Genomic DNA, 25,703 nt, shown 5'->3' with positions numbered 1-25,703 from the left:
ATTTTGGCAAAATTTTCTATAGAAATGAAATTTTGCAAAAATTTTCTATAGAAATAAAATTTTGCAAAAATTTTCTATAGAAGTAAAATTTTGCAAAAATTTTCTATAGAAATAAAATTTTGCAAAAATTTTCTAAAGAAATAAAATTGTGCAAAAATTTTCTACAGAAATAAAATTTAGAGAAATTTAGTATAGAAAAAAAATTTTTAAGTCCGATTTTTTGGTTTGGTAGTTTTCTGGTAAAGATTTTTCCAAATTTTGGTAGATTATATTGGCACTCTTTCGTCAAACAAAACCTAAATAAAATTTCAAATATGCTATCCCATTATGGCTGTGATTGAATTTCTATCTCTTAGTCACATCATCAAATTGTAATTCCATCTATGCTGACGTAAGTAAAACTCTTTGCAATTTCTGTGATATGCTGCTGGCCTATCCAATGACGATTTGATGGTGCCTCCATTCTTTCAACAAATTTTGTTCAAATTCAAATTTGTTTCTTCAATTGAATTTATTGTCCTCTTTTTTTGTTGTTGTTCGTATCAATGATTTTTTATTGTAGCCCCTTCGTTCAGGCTGCAACAGCGACAACAGCAGTTTACTAGCAGTAGCTAGCCACCATTACGTAGACGAAACGACGCCATAATGAAAGCATTCACTTTGTCGCTGTTTGATTTGGATGGAGGTCCTTTTTCCTCATTGTTTCTTCATATCCGGCCAAGATAGTTTTTGTGTATGTGTGTGTGTTTTTTTTTTGGTGGCTCCGCAACTCACTTAAATTGTATGCATGCAACATTCTTTTGGCATGCAAAAGGATACTAGAATTGGGGTCACCACCACCACGTCTTAAAGTTGAAAGGTTAAATTAAACAATAAAGCATGAATGCACTTAACATTACAACTGGCAAATTATTTATTTCCAATGTTTCCTTTGAGGTACGTAAGTAATGTTTAAGTGCAGGGGTTTTAAAGTTGATCATAAAATACAATTGTTAGGGAAATCAATACTCAAGCGCAAAGTCTTAATGGAGATAAAAAAATTTTTGCAAAATTTATAGAAATAAAATTTTGAGAACACTTTCAATAGAAATAAAATTTTGAGAAATTTTTCTATAAAAACAAAATTAAAAACAAAAAAATCTATAGAAATAAAATTTTGCAAAAATTTTCTATAGAAATAAAATTTAAAAAAAAATCTATAAAAATAAAATTTTGCCAACATTTTCTATTGAAATAAAATTTTGAGAAAATTTTCAATGAAAATAAAATGTTGACAACATTTTCTATAGAAATAAAATTTTGACAAAATTTTCGACAGAAATACAAAATATTTGCAATATCTATAGAAGTAATTTTTTGACAAAATTTTCTATAGAAATACAAAATGTTTGCAATATTTATAGAAATAATTTTTCGAGAATATTTTCTGTAGAAATACAAAATTTTTATTTCTTTTATTTTATAGAAAATTCGCTCAAAATTTTATTTTTATAGAAAATTCTCTCAAAATTATATTTTTATAGAAATTTTTCTCAAAATTTTATTTCTATAGAAATTTTTCTCAAAATTTTATTTCTGTAGAAAAGTTTCTCAAAATTTTATTTCTATAGAAAAATTTTTGCAAAATTTTATTTCTGTAGAAATTTTTTCAAAATTTTCTTTCTGTACATTTTTTTTCAAAATTTAAATTCAATAGCAAATTTTGTCAAAATTTTCTTTATATAGAAAATTTTATCAAAATTTAATTCCAATTGAAAATTTTGCCAAAATTTTATTTCTATAGAAAATTGTTTACTCATTTATTTTTAAGTATCAAGGTTTAAGTAAATTAATAAAATATCCATAACACTTTTGCGGTATTGATTGCTATTTTTTCTATTATTGTTTCCTAGCCCTATTGTGTTCTTGTTTATTGTTGATTCATTTCTATTACTTTGTTCCCATCATAGGTATATAACAATGGCAATAGAAAAGAAAAAACTTGGCGATTCTTGTTTACCAATCACCACATTGTGGCTATAAAATTGTATTTTTTCCAGAATTTTTTTGCATTCAATTGGAAAATAATCGACTTGTATATATCGATTTTCTCTTGGCCTGTTTCTTTCGTAACCTTTTTAAGGATTTTTTTATATTTTGCCCAACCCTTGGAAATTGTTTATTCCCCCATTATCCCCCCATTATCTTCCGGTTTGTATCCTTATTTTGTCATTTTTAGTTTAAATAGAATTTACTAAGCTTTGGTATAGCCCGAAAGATTTGGGTTGCCTCTCGTCACGGATTTACGAAAGAATTTTAAACTCATTTATCATTGATTTTCTAACCTTTGTCAGTATGGTAATCGATGATTTTTTGGAGAAAACAAAACCTCCACGTATTAGGAAAATAATATAGGAATATAAAAACAAGAAAGTACGGCCTTAAATTTGGATAAGCTGAAGTTTATTGCCACTTTTCTAAACGCAAACGTAATTTAAAAATATTGAAGGTTTAGGGGAAATTGGAATCCTATCCTTGTATATGGAAGAGTGAGGGATACTTTCCAAAAATTATACAAAAATATATTTGAGAAATAACATTTTGCAAAAACTTTCTATAAAAATAAAATTTTGACAAAATTTTCCATAGAAATAAAATTTTAAGAAAATGTACTATAGAAATAACATTTTGACAAAATTCTCTATAGAAATAAAATTTTTACAAAATTTTCTATAGAAATAAAATGGTGACAAATTTGTCTGTAGAAATAACATTTTGACAAAATTTGCTATAAAAATAAAATTTTGACAAATTTTCTATAGAAATAAAATCTTTAAAAAACATTTTGACAAAAATTTTCTGTAGATATTTTGACAAAATTTTCTATAGAAATAAAATTTTGACAAAATTTTCTATAGAAATACAATTTTGACAAAATTTTCTATAAAAATAAAATTTTCACAAAATTTTCTATAGAAATAAAATTTTGACAAAATTTTCTATAGAAATAAAATTTTGACAAAATTTTCTAAGAAATAAAATTTTAACAAAATTTTCTATGAAATAAAATTTTGACAAAATTTTCTGTAAAAATAAAATTTTGACAAAATTTTCTATAGAAATAAAATTTTGACATATTTTCTATAGAAATAAAATTTTTAAAAAACATTTTGACAAAAATTTTCTGTAGATATTTTGACAAAATTGTCTGTAGGAATGAAATTTTGCAAAACTTTTCTATAAAAATAAAATTTTGACAAAATTTTCTATAGAAATAAAATTTTGACAAAATTTTCTATAGAAATACAATTTTGACAAAATTTTCTATAAAAATAAAATTTTAATAAAATTTTCTATAGAAATAAAATTTTGACAAAATTTTCTATAGAAATAAAATTTTGACAAAATTTTCTAAGAAATAAAATTTTAACAAAATTTTCTATGAAATAAAATTTTGACAAAATTTTCTGTAAAAATAAAATTTTGACAAAATTTTCTATAGAAATAAAATTTTGACAAAATTTTCTATAGAAATAACATTTTGACAAAATTTTCTATAGAAATAAAATTTTGACAAAATTTTCTATAGAAATAAAATTTTGACAAAATTTTCTAAGAAATAAAATTTTAACAAAATTTTCTATGAATAAAATTTTGACAAAATTTTCTATAAAAATAAAATTTTGACAAAATTTTCTATAGAAATACAATTTTGACAAAATTTTCTATAAAAATAAAATTTTGACAAAATTTTCTATAAAAATTAAATTTTGACAAAATTGTCTGTAGCAATAAAATTTTGACAAAATTTTCTATAGAAATAAAAATTTGACAAAATTTTCTATAGAAATAAAATTTTGACAAAATTTTCAATCGAAATAGAATTTTAACAAAATTTTTTATAGAAATAAAATTTTGACATATGAATAAAATTTTGACAAAATTTTCTGTAACAATAAAATTTGGACAAAATTTGCTATAGAAATAAAATGTTGACAACATTTTCTAATTAAATAAAATTTTGATAAAATTTTCTATATAAAAATAAAATTTTGACAAAATTTTCTATATAAAGGATGATTTGTTAAGAGCTTGATAACTTTTTTTAAAAAAAAAACGCATAAAATTTGCAAAATCTCATCGGTTCTTTATTTGAAACGTTAGATTGGTCCATGACATTTACTTTTTGAAGATAATTTCATTTAAATGTTGACCGCGGCTGCGTCTTAGGTGGTCCATTCGGAAAGTCCAATTTTGGGCAACTTTTTCGAGCATTTCGGCCGGAATAGCCCGAATTTCTTCGGAAATGTTGTCTTCCAAAACTGGAATAGTTGCTGGCTTATTTCTGTAGACTTTAGACTTGACGTAGCCCCACAAAAAATAGTCTAAAGGCGTCAAATCGCATGATCTTGGTGGCCAACTTACCGGTCCATTTCTTGAGATGAATTGTTCTCCGAAGTTTTCCCTCAAAATGGCCATAGAATCGCGAGCTGTGTGGCATGTAGCGCCATCTTGTTGAAACCACATGTCAACCAAGTTCAGTTCTTCCATTTTTGGCAACAAAAAGTTTGTTAGCATCGAACGATAGCGATCGCCATTCACCGTAACGTTGCGTCCAACAGCATCTTTGAAAAAATACGGTCCAATGATTCCACCAGCGTACAAACCACACCAAACAGTGCATTTTTCGGGATGCATGGGCAGTTCTTGAACGGCTTCTGGTTGCTCTTCACTCCAAATGCGGCAATTTTGCTTATTTACGTAGCCATTCAACCAGAAATGAGCCTCATCGCTGAACAAAATTTGTCGATAAAAAAGCGGATTTTCTGCCAACTTTTCTAGGGCCCATTCACTGAAAATTCGACGTTGTGGCTCGTTAGTAAGTCTATTCATGATGAAATGTCAAAGCATACTGAGCATCTTTCTCTTTGACACCATGTCTGAAATCCCACGTGATCTGTCAAATACTAATGCATGAAAATCCTAACCTCAAAAGAATCACCCTTTAGAAATAAAATTTTGACAAAATTTTCTATATAGAAATAAAATTTGACAGTTTTCTATAAAGAAGTAAAATTTTGACAAAATTTTCTATATAGAAATAACACTTTGAAAAAAATTTCTATAGAAATAAAATTTTGACAAAATTTTCCATAGAAATAAAATTTTGACAAAATTTTCTATAGAAATAAAATTTTGACAAAATTTTCTATAGAAATAAAATTTTGACAAAATTTTCTATAGAAATAAAATTTTGACAAAATTTTCTATAGAAATAAAATTTTGACAAAATTTTCTATAGAAATAAAATTTTGACAAAATTTTCTATAGAAATAAAATTTTGACAAAATTTTCTATAGAAATAAAATTTTGACAAAATTTTCTATAGAAATAAAATTTTGACAAAATTTTCTATAGAAATAAAATTTTGACAAAATTTTCTATAGAAATAAAATTTTGACAAAATTTTCTATAGAAATAAAATTTTGACAAAACTTTCTATAGAAATAAAATTTTGACAAAATTTTCTATAGAAATAAAATTTTGACAAAATTTTCTATAGAAATAAAATTTTGACAAAATTTTCTATAGAAATAAAATTTTGACAAAATTTTCTATAGAAATAAAATTTTGACAAAATTTTCTATAGAAATACAATTTTGACAAAATTTTCTATAGAAATAAAATTTTGACAAAATTTTCTATAGAAATAAAATTTTGACAAAATTTTCTATAAAAATAAAATTATGACAAAATTTTCTATAGAAGTAAAATTTAAAAAAAAAATTTCCAAGAAATACAATTTTAACAAAATTTTCTATAGAAATAAAATTTTGGCAAAATTTTGTAGAGAAATAAAATGTTGACAAAATTGTCTGTAGCAATAAAATTTTAACAAAATTTGCTTTAGAAATAAAATTTTGACAACATTTTCTATGGAAATAAAATGTTGATTTTAATGTGGTAGATTTGTGTTAAAATTTTCATCAAATTCTGGTACATTATTTATGGCTCGAGTGGTAACCGTGCTTTCATCCCCAATGAAACTCATCTCTCTATAAAAAATATTTGCTAATATAAATTCTTAGGATTATTTTTGATAAAATACCAATCACAATTTTTAAAAATGTAAAAAAGTATGCTTCGTTTTTTGGTTATACCAACAAAATCACATTGCCTATTTTCAGGCTTAGAATAAATGAACATTTTAGCGTAGCATATTTTTCTAGATAGACAACTTAACACACACAAAACTTTCTTTTATTGCTTCCTTTCAATTTCTTTTGAACAATATTCAGTATGCCATAAATAATCTTTTGACACCAGCATTAAAAATGAAAATGAAAAAACCAAAAAACAAAAAATAAAAAGAATATCCAAGACATGGGAAAGGACCAAAGTGAAAAGTTGAAATTTTCCCAGCCATTAGGTTTCAAGTTGTGTGATTTGACATTGTTTTGTGCATCATCATCATCCTCATGAACTTTCAATATCGATGCTGTCGTCTTTGTTACTCACAACTAGACCAATATTCAATGATGATTGAAAAATAAGTAAATATTAATAAGTTGGAATATAAGATCAAAAAAAGTTTTTAATTTTAAATTAAAGTGAAGTTTAAAATAAAGCTACGTTTCTTTCAATTTCATACTACAATAATATTCACTTCATAAATTGAAACAGTTCTTCATAAAAATTAATACATAGATCTCATTAAACCAGAAAAATCAAAATCTATGTAGCTGAACGCTGATTACTTTGAGGATTTATTTCTATGGAAAATTTTATCAAAATGTTATTTTTATAGAAAATTTTGTCAAAATTTTATTTCTATAGAAGATTTTGTCAAAATTTTGTCAAATTTTATTTCTATAGAAAACTTTGTTAAAATTTTATGTCTATAGAATATTTTGTCAAAATTTTATTTCTATTAGAAAATTTTTCAAAATTCTATATAGAAAATTTTGTAATTTTTTTTCCATTGGAAGTTATGACAAAATGTTATTTCTATAGAAAATTTCGTCAAAATGTTATTTCTATAGAAAATTTCGTCAAAATGTTATTTCTATAAAAAATTCTGTCAAAATTTTATTTCTATAGAAAATTTTCTCAAAATTTTATTTCAATAGAAAATTTTGCCAAAATTTTATGTCTATAGAAAATTTTGTCAAAATTGTATTTCTATAGAAAACTTTTGCAAAATTTTATTTCTATAGAAAATTTTTGCAAAATTTTATTTCTATAGAAAATTTTGTAAATATTATATTTCTATACAAACATTTTGTCAAAATTTTATTTCTTTAGAAAAATTTTGCAAAATTTTGTTTCTATAGAAAATTTTGTAAAAAATTTATTTCTATAGAACATTTTGTAAAAATTTTATTTCTATAGAAATTTTGTCAAAATTTTATTTCTATAGAAAATTTTGTTAAAATTTTATCTCTTTAGAAAACTTTGTCAAAATTTTATTTCTATAGAAAATAATGTCAAAATTTTATTTCTATAGAAAATTTTGTAAAAATTTTATTTCTATAGAAAATTTTGTCAACATTTTATTTCTATAGAAAATTTTGTCAAAAGTTTATTTCTATAGAAAATTTTGTCAAAATTTTATTTCTATAGAAAATTTTGTCAACATTTTTTTCAAAATGTTATTTTTATTATTTCATTGCATTACTGTAAATCTGTGTTGGTTGGAATTTTTGATGTAATTTTGGTCTCCATTCATAAATCCATAAAGGCTCTCAGCGAAATTGTTTCGGACAAAAGATAATTTTTCTTGCCTAAAATGGGGGGTTTAAAGGAAAAATATATATATTTTTTTTGTTTTTGAGTTTATTAATTGATTTTCGTTCTACATTCTTTCTTCAAAAGCAGTCTTTACTGAATCTTCTTTACAACCTCAAATTAAAATATGGACACCACCACCGTATTGGGTTTATCAGCTTCACATATATAATAGGCAGCTTGATTGCAAATCCAATCGTTCATTTGGAATTTGTTGGTAACAAACCATAAATGAACACAATGTTCATTTCCTCCAGCATTATCGGGTTGCCCAGCAGACCAATCTGCATAGGTTAAACGTTCTCCAGTTCTATACCAATGAAAATCACCTTCACCATGTAGATCAGAACCTGAAAGCCACCACCATCTATCGGTGGGATAATTGGCTTTTAAATGGTCCGATAATGCGGTTAGCTCAGCCTGAGTATCGAATGAAGCCAAATATCCACCCAAGGTACGACATATTAAATTTGCCTTAAACCATGAAACCTAGAGAAAGATTAAAGGATTAAATCGATAATGAAGATTTAAAATGAACTCAACTTACTTTGCTCTGGCCAAAATGATAAAGTTTTCTACCAACTTTGGTAAAGGGCGTCACATCTATTTCATCGGGATAAGCTATTATATGATTGATTGTTTATTTTGGTTTAATAGTTTTTTGGAATTTCAAGCTATTTCTACTTGCCTTCCAATACGGTAGTTTGTATTTTTGGAGGTCTAACGGCCAATACATTGATGGTCACAAAGCTTGCAATCAGGCAAATTGTTGAAATCTTCAGTAGCATTTTGCGCGATTATGTCTTTTCTTAATACAAGTTCTGAAAACAATGATTATCTGACAGATTCATATTTCATCTACTTTCGACGATTTCCCATGCCAGCGATAACGATTCCAAAACATTGATACACGGGGATTTTTCGAAACAGGTTTTATTTTTATTTTTATTTTTATTCTTGATGTTGGCATCGTTTTTATTCTTATCATTCAGTTTTTTTGTGTTAAATGTCTATTAGTCATCTTGAAATCATTATTTATGGATTTAGGGCATATTTGTTTTATGGGGAATTAAAACACTTGCTGGATTTATAAACTATTTGTATACGGATATATGTTGTGACTCTGTTGGTTTATAGGAGAGTGGGACGGACACCCAGAAAAAAGAAATAGTTCATCCCAAAGCACATCACTAGGAATTTTCTATAGAAAATTTTGTCAAAATTTTATTACTATAGAAAATTTTTGCAAAATTTTATATCTATAGAAAATTTCTGCAAAATTTTACTTCTAAAGGAAATTTTTGCAAAATTTTACTTCTAAAAAAAGTTTTTGCAAAATTTTATTTCTATAGAAATTTTTTTCAAAATTTTATTACTATAGAACATTTTTGCAAAATTTTATATCTATTGAAAATTTTTGCCAAATTTTACTTCTAAAGAAAATTTTTGCAGAATTTTATTTCTATAGAAAATTTTGTTAAAATTTTATTTCTTAGAAAATTTTGTTAAAATTTTATTTCTATAGAAAATTTTGTCAAAAATTTATTTCTATAGAAAATTTTGTTCAAATTTTATTTCTATCGAATATTTTATAAAAATTTTATTTCTATAGAAAATTTTTGCAAAATTTTGTTTCTATAGAAAATTTTGTAAATATTATATTTCTATACAAACATTTTGTCAAAATTTTATTTCTATAGAAAAATTTTGCAAAATTTTGTTGCTATAGAAATTTTGTCAAAATTTTATTCCTATAGAAAATTTTGTTAATATTTTATTTCTCTAAAAACTTTCGTCAAAATTTTATTTCTATAGAAAATTTTGTCAAAATTGTATTTCTATGAAAAACTTTTGCAAAATTTTATTGCTATAGAACATTTTGTAAATATTATACTTCTATACAAAATTTTTTTTTCAAAATTTTATTTCTATAGAAAATTTTGTCAAAATTTTATTTCTATAGAAAACTTTTGCAAAATTTTATTTCTATAGAAAATTTTTGCAAAATTTTGTTTCTATAGAAAATTTTTGCAAAATTTTGTTTCTATAGAAAATTTTGTAAATATTATATTTCTATACAAAAATTTTGTCAAAATTTTATTTCTATAGAAAATTTTGTAAAAAATTTATTTCTATAGAACATTTTGTAAAAATTTTATTTATATAGAAATTTTGTTAAAACTTGATCTCTTTAGAAAACATTGTCAAAATTTTATTTCTATAGAAAATTTTGTGCAAAATTTTATTTCTATAGAAAATTTTGTGCAAAATTTTATTTCTATAGAAAATTTTGTGCAAAATTTTATTTCTATAGAAAAATTTTGTCAAAATTTTATTTCTATAGAAAATTTTGTCAAAATTTTATTTCTATAGAAAATTTTGTCAAAATTTTATTTCTATAGAAAATTTTATTAAAAGTTTATTTTATAGAAAATTTTGTTCAAATTTTATCTCTTTAGAAAACATTGTCAAAATTTTATTTCTATAGAAAATTTGTGCCAAATTTTATTTCTTTTTATTTGGTCAAAATTTTATTTCTATAGAAAATTTTGTCAAAATTTTATTTCCATAGAAAATTTTGTCAAAATTTTATTTCTATCGAATATTTTATAAAAATTTTATTTCTATAGAAAAATTTTGCAAAATTTTATTTCTATAGAAAATTTTGTCAAAATTTTGTTTCTATAGAAAATTTTGTTCAAATTTTATTTCTATCGAATATTTTATAAAAATTTTATTTCTATAGAAAATTTTTGCAAAATTTTATTTCTATAGAAAATTTTGTCAAAATTTTGTTTCTATAAAAAATTTTGCCAAAATTTTAGTTCTATAGAAAATTTTATCAAAATTGTATTTCTATAGAAAACTTTTGCAAAATTTTTTTGCTATAGAAAATTTTTGCAAAATTTTGTTTCTATAGAAAATTTTGTAAATATTATATTTCTATAGAAACATTTTGTCAAAATTTTATTTCTATAGAAAAATTTTGCAAAATTTTGTTTCTATAGAAAATTTTGTAAGAAATTTATTTCTATAGAAAATTTTGTATAAATTTTATCTCTTTAGAAACTTTGTCAAAATTTTATTTCTATAGAAAATTTTTGCAAAATTTTGTTATTTCTATAGAAAATTTTGTCAAAATTGTATTTCTATAGAAAACTTTTGCAAAATTTTATTGCTATAGAAAATTTTTGCAAAATTTTGTTTCTATAGAAAATTTTGTAAATATTATATTTCTATACAAACATTTTGTCAAAATTGTATTTCTATAGAAAAATTTTGCAAAATTTTGTTTCTATAGAAATTTTGTCAAAATTTTATTCCTATAGAAATTTTTTTTAAAATTCTATTTCTCTAAAAACTTTTGTAAAAATTTTATTTCTATAGAAAATTTTGTAAAAAATTTATTTCTATAGAACATTTTTTAAAAATTTTATTTCTATAGAAATTTTGTCAAAATTTTATTTCTATAGAAAATTTTTGCAAAATTTTATTTCTATAGAAAATTTTGTAAATATTATATTTCTATACAAAAATTTTGTCAAAACTTTATTTCTATAGAAATATTTTGTCAAAATTTTATTTCTATAGAAAATTTTGTAAATATTATATTTCTATACAAAAATTTTGTCAAAATTTTATTTCTATAGAAAATTTTGTTCAAATTTTATTTCTATAGAATATTTTGTCAAAATTTTATCCGTAGAATCTTCATACATTAAATTATACTTGACCGTCCTACCGATTCAAATAAATATTTAATGCATTTGGGTTGAGGCTAATATTTTTTTTGTCATTTCTATAGCTCTTAACCCTTTCACTACCGAAATAAACCTAATGTTAAAAACTTTTATTTTTCTTCAATTTTTACTTGTACTAACAGCATGTAGAACAAAGAATGTCATTTTGAAAACCTACCTCAATTACTTCAAGAACTATATGAGCTTGTTCTGAAAATTTGATTCTTGAATTGTGACCAAATGGCCTTACGAAAATAAGCGCTATTTGGCGTATAACATCTTTCACAGTGTGAGAAAAAATACAAAAAAAAGTAGAAGTATCAGCTAAAGTGTTTGTATAAATGTCCATTTACTAGAAACATACAGTAGAAAAATTGTCTCAAATTTTCGAATTTTTCGTTTATTGTTAAAGAAGTTTATAAAAATGTATTTTAGACCTCACCAATATGTAAAGGGTGATTCTTTTGAGGTTAGGATTTTCATGCATTAGTATTTGACAGATCACGTGGGATTTCAGACATGGTGTCAAAGAGAAAGATGCTCAGTATGCTTTGACATTTCATCATGAATAGACTTACTAACGAGCAACGCTTGCAAATCATTGAATTTTATTACCAAAATCAGTGTTCGGTTCGAAATGTGTTTCGCGCTTTACGTCCGATTTATGGTCTACATAATCGACCAAGTGAGCAAACAATTAATGCGATTGTGACCAAGTTTCGCACTCAGTTTACTTTATTGGACATTAAACCAACCACACGAATGCGTACAGTGCGTACAGAAGAGAATATTGCGTCTGTTTCTGAGAGTGTTGCTGAAGACCGTGAAATGTCGATTCGTCGCCGTTCGCAGCAATTGGGTTTGTGTTATTCGACCACATGGAAGATTTTACGCAAAGATCTTGGTGTAAAACCGTATAAAATACAGCTCGTGCAAGAACTGAAGCCGAACGATCTGCCACAACGTCGAATTTTCAGTGAATGGGCCCTAGAAAAGTTGGCAGAAAATCCGCTTTTTTATCGACAAATTTTGTTCAGCGATGAGGCTCATTTCTGGTTGAATGGCTACGTAAATAAGCAAAATTGCCGCATTTGGAGTGAAGAGCAACCAGAAGCCGTTCAAGAACTGCCCATGCATCCCGAAAAATGCACTGTTTGGTGTGGTTTGTACGCTGGTGGAATCATTGGACCGTATTTTATCAAAGATGCTGTTGGACGCAACGTTACGGTGAATGGCGATCGCTATCGTTCGATGCTAACAAACTTTTTGTTGCCAAAAATGGAAGAACTGAACTTGGTTGACATGTGGTTTCAACAAGATGGCGCTACATGCCACACAGCTCGCGATTCTATGGCCATTTTGAGGGAAAACTTCGGAGAACAATTCATCTCAAGAAATGGACCGGTAAGTTGGCCACCAAGATCATGCGATTTGACGCCTTTAGACTATTTTTTGTGGGGCTACGTCAAGTCTAAAGTCTACAGAAATAAGCCAGCAACTATTCCAGCTTTGGAAGACAACATTTCCGAAGAAATTCGGGCTATTCCGGCCGAAATGCTCGAAAAAGTTGCCCAAAATTGGACTTTCCGAATGGACCACCTAAGACGCAGCCGCGGTCAACATTTAAATGAAATTATCTTCAAAAAGTAAATGTCATGGACCAATCTAACGTTTCAAATAAAGAACCGATGAGATTTTGCAAATTTTATGCGTTTTTTTTTAAAAAAAAAGTTATCAAGCTCTTAACAAATCACCCTTTACAATATTTATAGCTTATTTTGATTAAATCCTCTACTTTAAAATAACATCGAGAAATAAGCCGAAACTAAGTGGAATTTGGTGTCTTTTTCGAATGTCCTTCTAAGTGGACATCGGTAGTGAAAGGGTTAAAATATCACTTGAAATCATTTGAAGTTGACAGTTTGGACCACTTTCGTTGCATAGTTTTAGGCGGTGTATGTATCCACTGGTATACAAAGGGAAAGTCATAACAAATCCATAGTATTGGTAGTGTTAACTCGGATTATTAATAAAGGCATTGATCACATGCGCTCTCTTAATGGGATTTGGGATTCAAATTTACGAAATATGTGACAGTGTTAAGGGAATTTTATAAAAAGGTGGAACAAAGTTTCAAAAGAGTGGCACAAGAATGTAAAAAGTATGGCATTTGGGGGCAAAATAGAAAAAGTGGCAAAAAAGTATCAATAGATGAAAAAGTTCAAAATTTTCGACTTTTTAAATATTTCCTTCTGGTAGAACTTCGTGATTCAGAAAAAAATATTTGTTGTCCTCAATCACGAAGTTGAGTCAATTAACTTAATCTTTGAATGGAATTTCCTCAACCACGAAAATTATGGTATCAATCACCAAAGTCATTTAAAAAATCATTTAATATAGTTTGGTGTGATTGATTTATGTATTAATTAAAAAATTATTTGTTTTTTAATTCAAATTTTTTATTGGAAATTTTGTGATCCGTTTTTTTTTCTGGGGGCTATTGCCCAGCTCATTAACTATTAGCTGTAAACATTTTTCCGTATTTATTTGGTTGACTGGTATGGCTTTTCCACTTCATTTTTATATACATTTCTGCCTCGTATTACTTCTTATCCTTATTTACAAATCTTGAACATTGGCATGTTAACTCTTTCTTTACTATAAAAATGAAATTTACATTCTTAAAACGAGAAGTAATACTATGCGGAAAATTTAAAGTTTGCCATTATTTTAATGACATTCGTCATGGTAAAAGAAAAAAATAAAATATTACCAAGATCTAGTGAAATTTATTTAGCATATTTTTAGTTGGCATAATAAAAGAAAAAAACGGGTCAATTGTATACCAAGGTTTGTAGTGGTTCTTGCCCATGCAAATATTGTATATAAATGCAATTTTTATTTTAAAATATTATTAATAAAAGCATATTTGAAAATCGTTTAAGCCTTTATATATATCTTTATGACGCCCAAAAGTATACTTTATTTTTTGTTACGACTATAAAATCCCTTTTCAATATGCTATGACAATTTTATTGAAAAGTTGCTTTATTTGTCTATGTACTGACGAAAGTTTTTTTTTTCAAATTTATATTTTTGTATTGCATGTCATTTCCAATATTCTAGCCTATCAATGATAATTTCATAAGTAACATGCTATCCATATTAAACAATGTAATTGTAGTTTATTTACTTTTTAGTATTGCACAGTGGGTATTCGCATTTTATTGGGGGAACAACATCAAGTCTATGTATTAAAGCTTTGGTCATTCAATATGCATCAATTGTATTATGGGCTATGAATTGTGGTTATCCTTTAAATAAGTTTGTTGGAAGCGTAATGTTCAGAGAGAATTTCTTGATTTATTAAACAAAAAAAATACTCCCAATATCTTAAACATTAAGGGAAAAATTAAAATGTTTAAGATCACAGAAAAAATTATTACCGAATTTGTTCTCCATTAAAATTTTATTTGAACTCTCAACTATTTTTTTAATTAAAACAAAATTTAACTATATCAATAAATTTTTTAATTGGCGTTGATGATTGATGCTAACATTTTTGTAGTTGAAGAAGTATAAATTTAAAATTAAATGGACCCACTGTGCCTTCGACATGCAATTTCCTACTTTTTCAGGAGCTTCTAACACGCATAGAATTTGTGTTAATTAGCCTACGTTATCGTCGCTTGCATTTGAATACAAAAAAATCGTGATTTAGTTAAATTTTAAGCAACAATAATAGTTCTTATGCATTCACGTTAAAATGAAATTAAAGCAATCGCCTTAAGGTATGCAATAAATTGCTATATACATAAATAATAAAAAAAATACTTTTACAAGTAAAATATCGTTAGTATTATCGAGTCGAGTCACTTTAGCAGGAAAACTTGTCATTTGTTCGTTGTTGGATACTTTGTACCGCTTTTCTTATGCCATTATTATTAAATGTCATTATTTTTGTACAATTTTATGCCACTTTTGTCATGCACTTCGGTCAATATCTAAATTATGCTATTATATCGTAATATAGCTTGCAAATTTATATTCCGATAGATGTAACGATTGTGGGATTTTCTTTGCCATGAAAAATAAACGTGTATAGTAACACACACACACGTATAGTCCCTAAAAGTATGCAATAATTTTAATGTAAGTTCTCGTCTACTACAGGCATACATTTCAAGTAACCTTATTTTTATAAATATATTTAGGAAGAATTTTGGAAATTCGGCTGGGAGTTGGATAAAGGAGACCCTTTAAAGAAACAGATCATTTATCCACTAAAAAGACGTTACCGTGGAGAATTTCCAAAGAGTGGTACAAAAAGTATCACTAGCAAAATTTTATTTTTATAGAAAATTTTTGCAAAATTTTATCTCTAAAGAAAATGTTTGCTAACTTTTATCTCTATAGAAAATTTTTGCAAAATTTTATTTCTATAGAAAATTTTTGCAAAATTTAGCAAAATTTTATTTCTATAGAAAATTTTGTCAAAATAGAAAATTTTATCTCTATAGAAAATTTTTGCAAAATTTTATTTCTATAGAAAATTTTTGCATAATTTTATTTCTATAGAAAATTTTTACAAAATTTTATTTCTATAGAAAATTTTTGTAAAATTTATTTCTATAGAAAATTTTATCAAAATTTTATTTCTATAGAAAATTTTATTTCAATAGAAAATTTTTGCAAAATTTTATTTCTATAGAAAATTTTTGTAAAATTTTATTTCTATAGAAAATTTTATCAAAATTTTATTTCTATAGAACATTTTTGTAAAATTTTATTTCTATAGAAAATTTTTGCAAAATTTTATTGCTATAGAAAATTTTTACAAAATTTTATTTCTTTAGAAAATTTTTGCAAAACTTTATTTCTATAGAAAATTTTTGCAAAATTTTATTGCAATAGAAAATTTTTACAAAATTTTCTTTCTTTAGAAAATTTTTGCTAATCTTTATCTCTTCTGTAAAATGTTATTTCTACAGAAAATTTTATCAAAATTTTATTTCTATAGAAAATTTTGTAAAAAATTTTATTTCTATAGAAAATTTTTGTAAAATTTTATTTCTATAGAAAATTTTTGCAAAATGTTATTGCTATAGAAAATTTTATCAAAATTTTATCTCTATAGAAAATTTTTGCAAAATTTTATCTCTATAGAAAATTTTGTCAAAATTTTATCTCTATAGAAAAATTTTGTAAAATTGTATTTCTATAGAAAATTTTATCAAAATTTTATTTCTATAGAAAATTTTTGCAAAATTTTATTTCTATAGAAAATTTTTGTAAATTTTATTTCTATAGAAAATTTTATCAAAATTGTATTTCTATAGAAAATTTTTGCAAAATTTTATTTCAATAGAAAATTTTTGCAAAATTTTATTTCTATAGAAAATTTTTGTAAAATTTTATTTCTATAGAAAATTTTATCAAAATTTTATTTCTATAGAACATTTTTGTAAAATTTTATTTCTATAGAAAATTTTTGCAAAATTTTATTGCTATAGAAAATTTGTACAAAATTGTATTTCTTTAGAAAATTTTTGCAAAACTTTATCTCTTCTGTAAAATGTTATTTCTACAGAAAATTTTATATCTATAGAAAATTTTGTAAAAAATTTTATTTCTATAGAAAATTTTTGTAAAATGTTATTTCTATAGAAAATTTGTGCAAAATTTTATTGCTATAGAAAATTTTATCAAAATTTTATCTCTATAGAAAATTTTGTCATAATTTTATTTCTATAGAAAATTTTGTCAAATTTTTATTTCTATAGAAAATTTTGTCAAAATTTTATTTCTATAGATATTTTTGTGAAAATTTTATCTCTATAAAAAATTTTTGCGATATTTTTTCCCATAGAAAATGTTTGCAAAATTTTATTTCTATAGAAAATTTTTGTGAAAATTTAATTTTATATAAAATTTTATCTTTTTGATTTTGAACCTCCATTGCTCCACAGTGCCTGGAGTGTATATACAAATTAATGGAAATCCCTTAATTGATTGGTTTAACAAATTCAAAAATGTAATTACCCTACTTCCTAGATATAAAAAAAAAACAAAAACAAAATTTATACACCCTAATTGAACAAATTTCCCCGCCTAGAAGTATACTTCTTATTTATTGTAATATAATGCCTTTACGAAAATCTACTGATAATACAGCTTAAATGGTAATATAATCCTCCACAGATGCCCCTTATTTTTCTTTTTCTGTGTTTTTTCTACATTTAAAACTTTTCAATAGCTTAATTTTCACATCTTTTTAATTTCTTGATGTTTCTTTCGCTTTGGAAATTGACCGTATTTTTGTTTCGAGCCCCTCGCCAAAAAGTATGCAACACATTGTCACATTGCTTACTACATCATTTTATTTTTTTTTTGTACTACGTAGAGATTTTCTTCAGAAACCAAGCTCTTAATAAACATATTTAGGATGTAATTTTCTAAATCCATTCATGTGGTGGTCACCAGTTAAACTTTTTTATTTCGTTTTTTTTCCTCTAAATGCTGACAAGAAAAAAATGAGAGGAGAGAGAGAAAAACTGTGAACTGTGATTTTTCTTAAAGATGCTTTTGGGTAAGAATTTTTGTTTTCCGTGGTCACAGGACTTTGGCTTAGCTTTGGTATATTTTTATTATTTGCGTCTGTTTTTGAAAAGTTTTATTGTTGTTGTGTTTTTTTGTTTTGCTCCAGTGCTGTTGAAGTGGCGTTCTTGGTGCTGGTGTTGACGATGATAATGGCTTTCTTCCCTTCATCATCATCCTGAAAACACTTTGTTTATACAAAAATTATGCCCACTTCAAGCAATCGTTTTAAGGCTTGGCAGTGATCTGGTGGTGGTTGGTGTGAACTCTTCGTACTTTGTTCCAATTTTCCATTGAGAAGGGCCAGAGGATAATGATGAGGATATTTCTGTGTTTGTAATCTTTTTCATGACATAAAGAGCAGACATGAGAAAGTCTGCTTCATCTTTATATAAAAAAAAAAACGATAAAGCCCTTCCTTCTCTATCCTTGTTTGGCTCACATTTTCCAAACATGCCAGGGAATCTGCACTGTAATTTTCACCAAGTTTTATGAATGAATGTCGCAATTTCTCACACTTTTCTTTCATCCAAATCACATGCACATACACGTGAACCTGAGTGAATGGATGGATGGTTACAAACAGGTTGCTTTAGTGTCAGCAAACTTGTATCTTATACTTTGGCTCGGATGACTATCCGATCCAACCTTTCCTCTTTTTCCCTCTCTCTCTCTCTGGTTTAACTTACTTTCCTCTTGACTATGGTGCAATGCGATTTTCACTTGGATGGATAGTTTATATTTCACCAGTCGGAATATTTTGTTTTCATTTTTTATTTTCGAGGAGTTGACAGGTATGGAATAATAATTGTGGTATTTTTTTTTTTGCATTTTGGCATATCTGTATGTGAAGGCTATGTTCTAAGTGATGTCGTTCGTGTTTGTTTCGTAGTATGAGACTGCCTAAAAATATGCTACACTTGTCATCTGCAAAGTTTAATATATCTAAAAGGTGTGTTTTGAAAATCGTGATATTTAGAGCATATTGTTAGGCGTTTATAAGTTGTGAATGAATTGTAGGGGAGAAGCATATTATAAGGTGAGGCAATATGAGGAAAATTTATGAATCTTAGATGAAAGCACAATACTTATGAACCAATGTAATCACTGCAAAAACTTTTTTGGAAAAATTTTAAGACTTTGTTTTAAGGGTTTGCCAAACTTAAATGGGACCACTGATTGAAATTCTTTCTGGGTACTAAAACAAGGCTAAATTCTCTTGATAAATTGTTGTCTGATCTCTTCAAATTTGTGCATTAGTGTTAAAAAAATTGATTCGGTTATAAATCGATTCCTTGATTCCCAATGTGAAAGATTGAAAACTAAAATAGGTTTTGGGCTTTTTTTTATGATATGCTCTTTTAAAAACAAGGAATGTATATTTTATTATTATAAAATATTTTATAAATTTAAATAGAACCGAAAAGTAGGCAATAATATTCATATATACATAATTCCCCAAAGATATGCTCTCTTAAAAACAAGGAATTTAAATTTAAATAAAACCTAAAAGTAGGCAATAATGTTCATATATACATAAAAACAAGGAATAAATATTTAATATTTTTAAATTATTTTTGTAAATTTAAATAAAGCCTTAAAGGAGGCAATAATATTCATATATATACAAATCTCTTACGAAATGCTCTCTTAAAAAGGTTTTTGGGCTTTTTATTATAATTGAAAAATTTCTGTTACTTTTAGAAATGCCCATTAGTAACTTAGGGTTCCATGTGAGCAGTATTATTAGTGACTGGTGACAATTTTGATATTTTTGATCGAGATATTCATCTAAAAAATTGTGATATTTGCAAACTATCCTGACTTGTGATAATTGTGATATTTTTCATCGGAATGTTCCCCTAAAAAATGGTGAATTTTTAATGTAGCCATAAGTTATAACAGTTACTCACTCTGGCTCCTACATGAGTAGTCGTAGTATTCGACTGATTTTTACCAAAATTTTCCTGGTTCGTAATAATTGTGATATTTTTAATATTTGATTATATCAAATGGAAATATTCATCTAAGAAAAATGTGTTATTTTCATGTAGCCATGAATTATAACAGTTACTGGTTTTTACCGAAATTTTTCTGATTCGTAATTATTGTGATTTTTCTTGACATAAAATCCAAATATTCATCTGAAAAAATTGCGGTGTTTTCATATAGTCATGAGTTATAACAGTTACTCACTCTGACTCCCACGTTAGTAGTCGTATTATTCGAATGATTTTTACCGAAGTTTCCCTGATTCGTAATAATTGTGATATATTTAAATATTTGATGACTTCAAATCGAAATATACATCTAAAAGATTGTGTTCTTTAAATGAGTTATAACAGTTACTCACTCTGGCGCCTACGTGCGTACTCGTAGTATTCGACTGATTTTTACCAAAGTTTTCATGGTTCGTAATAATTGTGATATTTTTAATATTTGATGACGTCAATCCGAAAAATTCTTGTAGATGACTTTTTCGGATTGACGTGTTGTGTTTTTTTTTCATGTAGACATGAGTTGTGTTTTTTTTTTCATGTAGACATGAGTTATAATAGTTTCTAACCATAGCCCCACGTGAGTTGTCGTATATTCGACTGAGTTTTACCACAGTTTTCGTGGTTCGTAGTAAATACAATATTTTTAATAATTGATGACTTAAAATCGATATATTCCTCAAAAAGATTGTGTTCTTTTTACATATCCATGAGTTATAGCAGTTACTCACTCTGGCTCCCTCTTGAGTTGTCGTATTATGCGACTGGTTTTTACCAAAGTTTTTCTGATTTGTGATAATTATGATATTTAATCATTTTAAATCGGAATATTCATAAACAAATTGTGATCTTTTCATGTAGCCATGAGTTATAACTTTATGACAGTTACTCACTCTAGCTTCAACGTGAGTAGTCTTATTCTGGCTGGCTTTTACAGAAGTTTTCCTAATTCGTGATCATTTTAATATTTCACATCGAAATATCCATCTAAAAGTTTGTGTTTTTATCAAATAGTCATGAGTTATAACAGTTACTCACTCTGGCTCTCTCGTGAGTAGTCGTAATATCAGATTGATTTTTAAAGAAATTTTCCTGATACGTAATAATTGTGATATTTTCAATATTTGATGACTTTAAATGGGAATATTCATTTTCATGTTGACATGAGTTATAACAGTTTCTCAATTTGGCTTCCAAGTAAATAGTCGTATTATTAGAGTGGTTTTTACAAAAGTTATCGTGATTCGTGATTATTGGGATGTTTGTTGACATAATATCGAAATTTTCATGTGAAAAATTATGGTCTCATGGCTATATGACATGAGTTATAACTGTATAACAGTTACTCTTTCAGAAACATCATTGTAGGTTAGTACTTACCAAGTATCCAGTTTTAAATCTTAAGGCTGGGAAAAGTTAAGATTTACTATAAATGCAAACACATTATCTTCATTATCCGTTTTGTTTGAAATAATGGCGAGAAAAACTGTTATACTGGTCGTGAAGCTAGAAGTTGTTCTTATACAATTGCATTAAAGCTTTAAAAATACTAAATTCTATTGATAGAATATTGTCTGATCTTTTTAAATTTGTCAAAAAGCTTTTTTTTTGGTTATAAATCGATTTGTTAACTCCCTATGTGAACGATTGAGAACTAAAGTATGTGTTTTGGTTTTTATCATTAATGAACAAATCTGTTGTAGCTTTTAGAAATGCTCATTGGTAACTTAGGCTCCCATGTGTTTAATATTATTCGACTTGTTTTGACCGAAACTTTTCTGACTGGTGATAATTACGATATATTTGATTTTTGAAGACGTAAAACCGAAATATTCATCTAAAAAATTTTAATTTTTTCTTATAATCATAAGTTACAACTGCATAACAGTTACTCACATCAGCTCTCACGTAATTAGTATTATTCGGCAGGTTTTGACTGATGGGTGATAATTGCGATATGATTGATATTTTGTGACTTAATATCGAATTATTCATCGAACAAGCTGTGCCCTTTTCCTATAGTCAAGAGTTGTAACTGTATAGTAGTTCAAATGGTTTTGATTGACGTTTTCATGACTCATGTTAATTGTCATATTTTTGATGGAAATATTCCTCTAACAAATTGTGAACTTTTCATTCTGCCATGAGTTATAACAGTATAACAGTTACTCACTCTGGCTCATACGTGAGTTGTATTATGCGACTGGTTCTTACCAAAGTTTTTCTGATTTGTGGTAATTGTGATATTTTTGATTACTTTAATTTGGAATATTCATCTAAAAGAATGTGTTTTTCACATAGCCATGAGTTATAACAGTTACTCGCTCCAGCTTCCACGTGAGTAGCAGTATTATTTGTCTGGTTTTTAGCGAAGTTTTAATGATTCGTGATTATTGTGACGTTTGTTGACATTAAATCGAAATATTCATATAAAAAAACTGTAATATTTTATTTAGCCATGAGTTAAAACTGTATAACGGTTACACGCTGAGAAACATGATAAACATTAATACTTGTCTTAAACCTTAATATTTGCTGTAAATGCAGATATTATCTTCATGATTGGTTTTATTTTAAATAGTAGCGAAAAACTGTTATACTGCTCGTATATAACATATATAAAAGATTTTCTTACGAATATCAGATATAAAATCTAGGCTTAAACTTTTATATATTCTAAAAATATTACCATATATTTCTGTTTCGTTTGTATCCCAGTGGTTCTTTCGGTTCTACAGTATTATAATTTTTTTTTGGAATTTCCCATTGTTTACTTAATCGTTTCAATATCATTTTAAGTAATGCTATTCAATTGACACTTTGTCGGGTTCATGATAAATGTGCTATTTTAGAGGTTTGATTATGTCTAATCGACATATTCATTTACAAATTTGAGCTATTTACATATAATCAAGAGTTATAACAGTATACCAGTTTCTCGCATTGTCTTCTTAGTACTAAACTTAAATCTTGAACTATTTAAACTGAAACTTTATATTCTTCCTTCGGTTTCACCCAATTTTCATTTTATCCTTACCACTGTATCATAATTTTTGGCATTTCCTATCGTTTACTTAATTGTTTCGTTTTCATTACATGTTAATTTTTTTCTACAATTCAATTAGCACAGTTTTTGTTTTGCTTTATAATTTTTCTCTCGATTTTATTTGGTGCCAATGAAACTTTTATCCCGCGTTCTTAATAGAAAAAAAGTTCAAATACTATTCTCTCTTGTGTATGTTTGCGAGTGAGTGTTCCTTCTTAGATTTGGCTCGATAATTTCAACTTTTTCTTTTGGCTTTTAATTTAGACACTTTGTTGGTGTTGTTGTTGTTACTTTTATTCTATAATGTCAGCATTTTGTGCTCTCCTTCTTTTGGACTCTTTTTTTTTTTGTCTGCATCTTGTATTTTAGTGATATGGCCTTAAGCGGCTTAAACAGCACATAAAATAGTGTGGTTCATTGTGCCACAAAAACAGAAATACAGTGTGGGCCATAAATGAGGACTCAACAAAAATTGCTTTAGCTGGATTTTGTAGGAGGGCTAAGGAAGGAGAAGGTGTTTCTCACCATTCGGCATGGATTAAAACGTTCCAATATTTGTAAATATCAGTATTACTTTGGAGAGTATTTAAATAGTATAACAAAAATTGTCATTTCGAATAAAAAGTGGCACCACTTGTATGTAAAAGATGGATCAAAAAGCAAGAAATATGAATTACACTCTATTTCAACGGAATTGTCTCATTAACATACTGGAAATGGTTTCATTAACATATTTGCATACTTTCAGGCGTTACAAATATCTATACAAAATTTTGTCAAAATTTTATTTCTATAGAAAATTTTGGCATAATTTTATTTCTATAGAAAATTTTTGTAAAAATTTTATTTCTATAGAAAATTTTTTTAAAAAATTTTATTTCTATAGGAAATTTTTGCAAAATTTTATTTCTATAGAAAATTTTTGCAAAATATTTTTATAGAAAATTTTATCAAAATTTTAGCTCTATAGAAAATTTTTGCAAAATTTTATTTCTGTAGAAAATGTTGACAAAATTTTATTTCTATGGAAAATTTTGACAAAATTTTATTTCTATAGAAAATGTTGTCAAAATTTTATTCTATAGAGAATTTTGTCAAAATTGTATGTCTACAGAAAATTTTGTAAGAATTTTATTTCTATAGAAATTTGTTGCAAATTTTATTTCTATAGAAAATTTTGTCAAAATTATATTTCTATATAGAAAATTTTGTCAAAATTTTAACTCTATAGAAAATTTTTGCAAAGTTTTATTTCTATAGAAAATTTTGTTAAAATTTTAGTTCTATAGAAAATTTTTGCAAAATTTTATTTCTATAGAAAATTTTGACAAAATTTTATTTCTATGGAAAATTTTGAGAAAATGTTATTTCTATCGAAAATTTTGACAAAATTTTATTTCTATGGAAAATTTTGACAAAATTTTATTTCTATAGAAAATTTTGACAAAATTTTATTTCTATAGAAAATTTTGACAAAATTTTATTTCTATAGAAAATTTTGACAAAATTTTATTTCTATAGAAAATTTTGACAAAATTTTATTTCTATATAGAAAATTTTGTCAAAATTTAATTTCTATAGAAAATTTTTTGCAAAATTTTATTTCTATAGAAAATTTTGACAAAATTTTATTTCTATAGAAAATTTTGACAAAATTTTATTTCAATAGAAAATTTTGACAAAATTTTATTTCTATAGAAAATTTTGTCAAAATTTTATGTCTACAGAAAATTTTGTCAAAATTTTATGTCTACAGAAAATTTTGTAAGAATTTTATTTCTATAGAAAATTTTGTTGCAAATTTTATTTCCATAGAAAATTTTGTCAAAATTTTATTTCTATAGAAAATTTTGTCAAAATTTTATTTCTATTTAAAATTTTGACAAAATTGTATTTCTATAAAAAATTCTGTCAATATTTTTTCTATAGAAATAAAATTTTTGCAAAATTCTATTTCCATAGAAATTTTGTCAAAATTTTATTTCTATAGAAATTTTTTTCAATATTTTATTTCTATAAAATTTCTATAAAATTCTATAGAAAATTTTGTCAAAATTTTATTTCTATAAAAAATTTTGTCAAAATTTTATTTCTATAAAATTTTTTGTCAAAATTCTATTCTACAGAAAATTTTTGCAAAATTTTATTTCTATAGAATTTTTTTTTTGCAAAATTTTATTTCTATAGAAAATTTTGACAAAAGTTTGTTTCTATAGAAAGTTTTGTCAAAATTTTATTTCTATAAAAAATTTTGTCAATATTTTATTTCTATAAAAATTTTTTTCAAAATTTTATTCTACAGAAAATGTTTGCAAAATTTTATTTCTATAGAAATTTTTGACAAAAGTTTATTTTTGCAAAATTTTATTTCCATAGAAAATTTTGTCAAAATTCTATTTCCATAGAAAATTTTATTTCTATAGAAAATTTTGTCAATATTTTATTTCTATAGAAAATTATGTCAAAATTTTATTTCTATAAAAATTTTTGTCAAAATTTTATTCTACAGAAAATTTTTGCAAAATTTTATTTCTAATATATAGAAATTTTCTCAAA

The 25,703-nt window shown here is 25.3% G+C and overlaps 2 protein-coding genes across 5 annotated transcripts in view; one reads left to right on the top strand and one right to left on the bottom strand.

The window, feature by feature from the left end:
* Sxl (Sex lethal) overlaps positions 1-25,703 on the top strand; it is a 153,918-nt gene that overhangs the window by 44,574 nt on the left and 83,641 nt on the right. The window lies entirely within an intron of this gene.
* On the bottom strand, positions 7,796-8,618 carry LOC142228699 (C-type lectin 37Db-like). Its single transcript, XM_075299192.1, has 3 exons — positions 8,456-8,618; positions 8,315-8,388; positions 7,796-8,256 (listed from the first exon to the last, which is right to left on the bottom strand). The coding sequence occupies exons 1-3, from the start codon at positions 8,553-8,555 to the stop codon at positions 7,888-7,890; spliced, it is 543 nt and encodes a 180-aa protein (XP_075155307.1). The 5' UTR covers positions 8,556-8,618; the 3' UTR covers positions 7,796-7,887.

Source organism: Haematobia irritans, chromosome 3 (assembly GCF_050003625.1).
Source record: "Haematobia irritans isolate KBUSLIRL chromosome 3, ASM5000362v1, whole genome shotgun sequence".
Classification (NCBI taxonomy): domain Eukaryota; kingdom Metazoa; phylum Arthropoda; class Insecta; order Diptera; family Muscidae; genus Haematobia; species Haematobia irritans.
This window is presented reverse-complemented; position numbering and strand designations above follow the sequence as displayed.

Coding starts and splice junctions, on each gene's coding strand:
- LOC142228699 (XM_075299192.1), bottom strand. CDS start 8,555: ATGCTACTGAAGATTTCAACAATTTGCCTGATTGCAAGCTTTGTGACC. Junction 8,389..8,455: donor ACAAACTACCGTATTGGAAG/GCAAGTAGAAAT, acceptor ATCATATAATAG/CTTATCCCGATGAAATAGAT. Junction 8,257..8,314: donor ATCATTTTGGCCAGAGCAAA/GTAAGTTGAGTT, acceptor ATCTTTCTCTAG/GTTTCATGGTTTAAGGCAAA.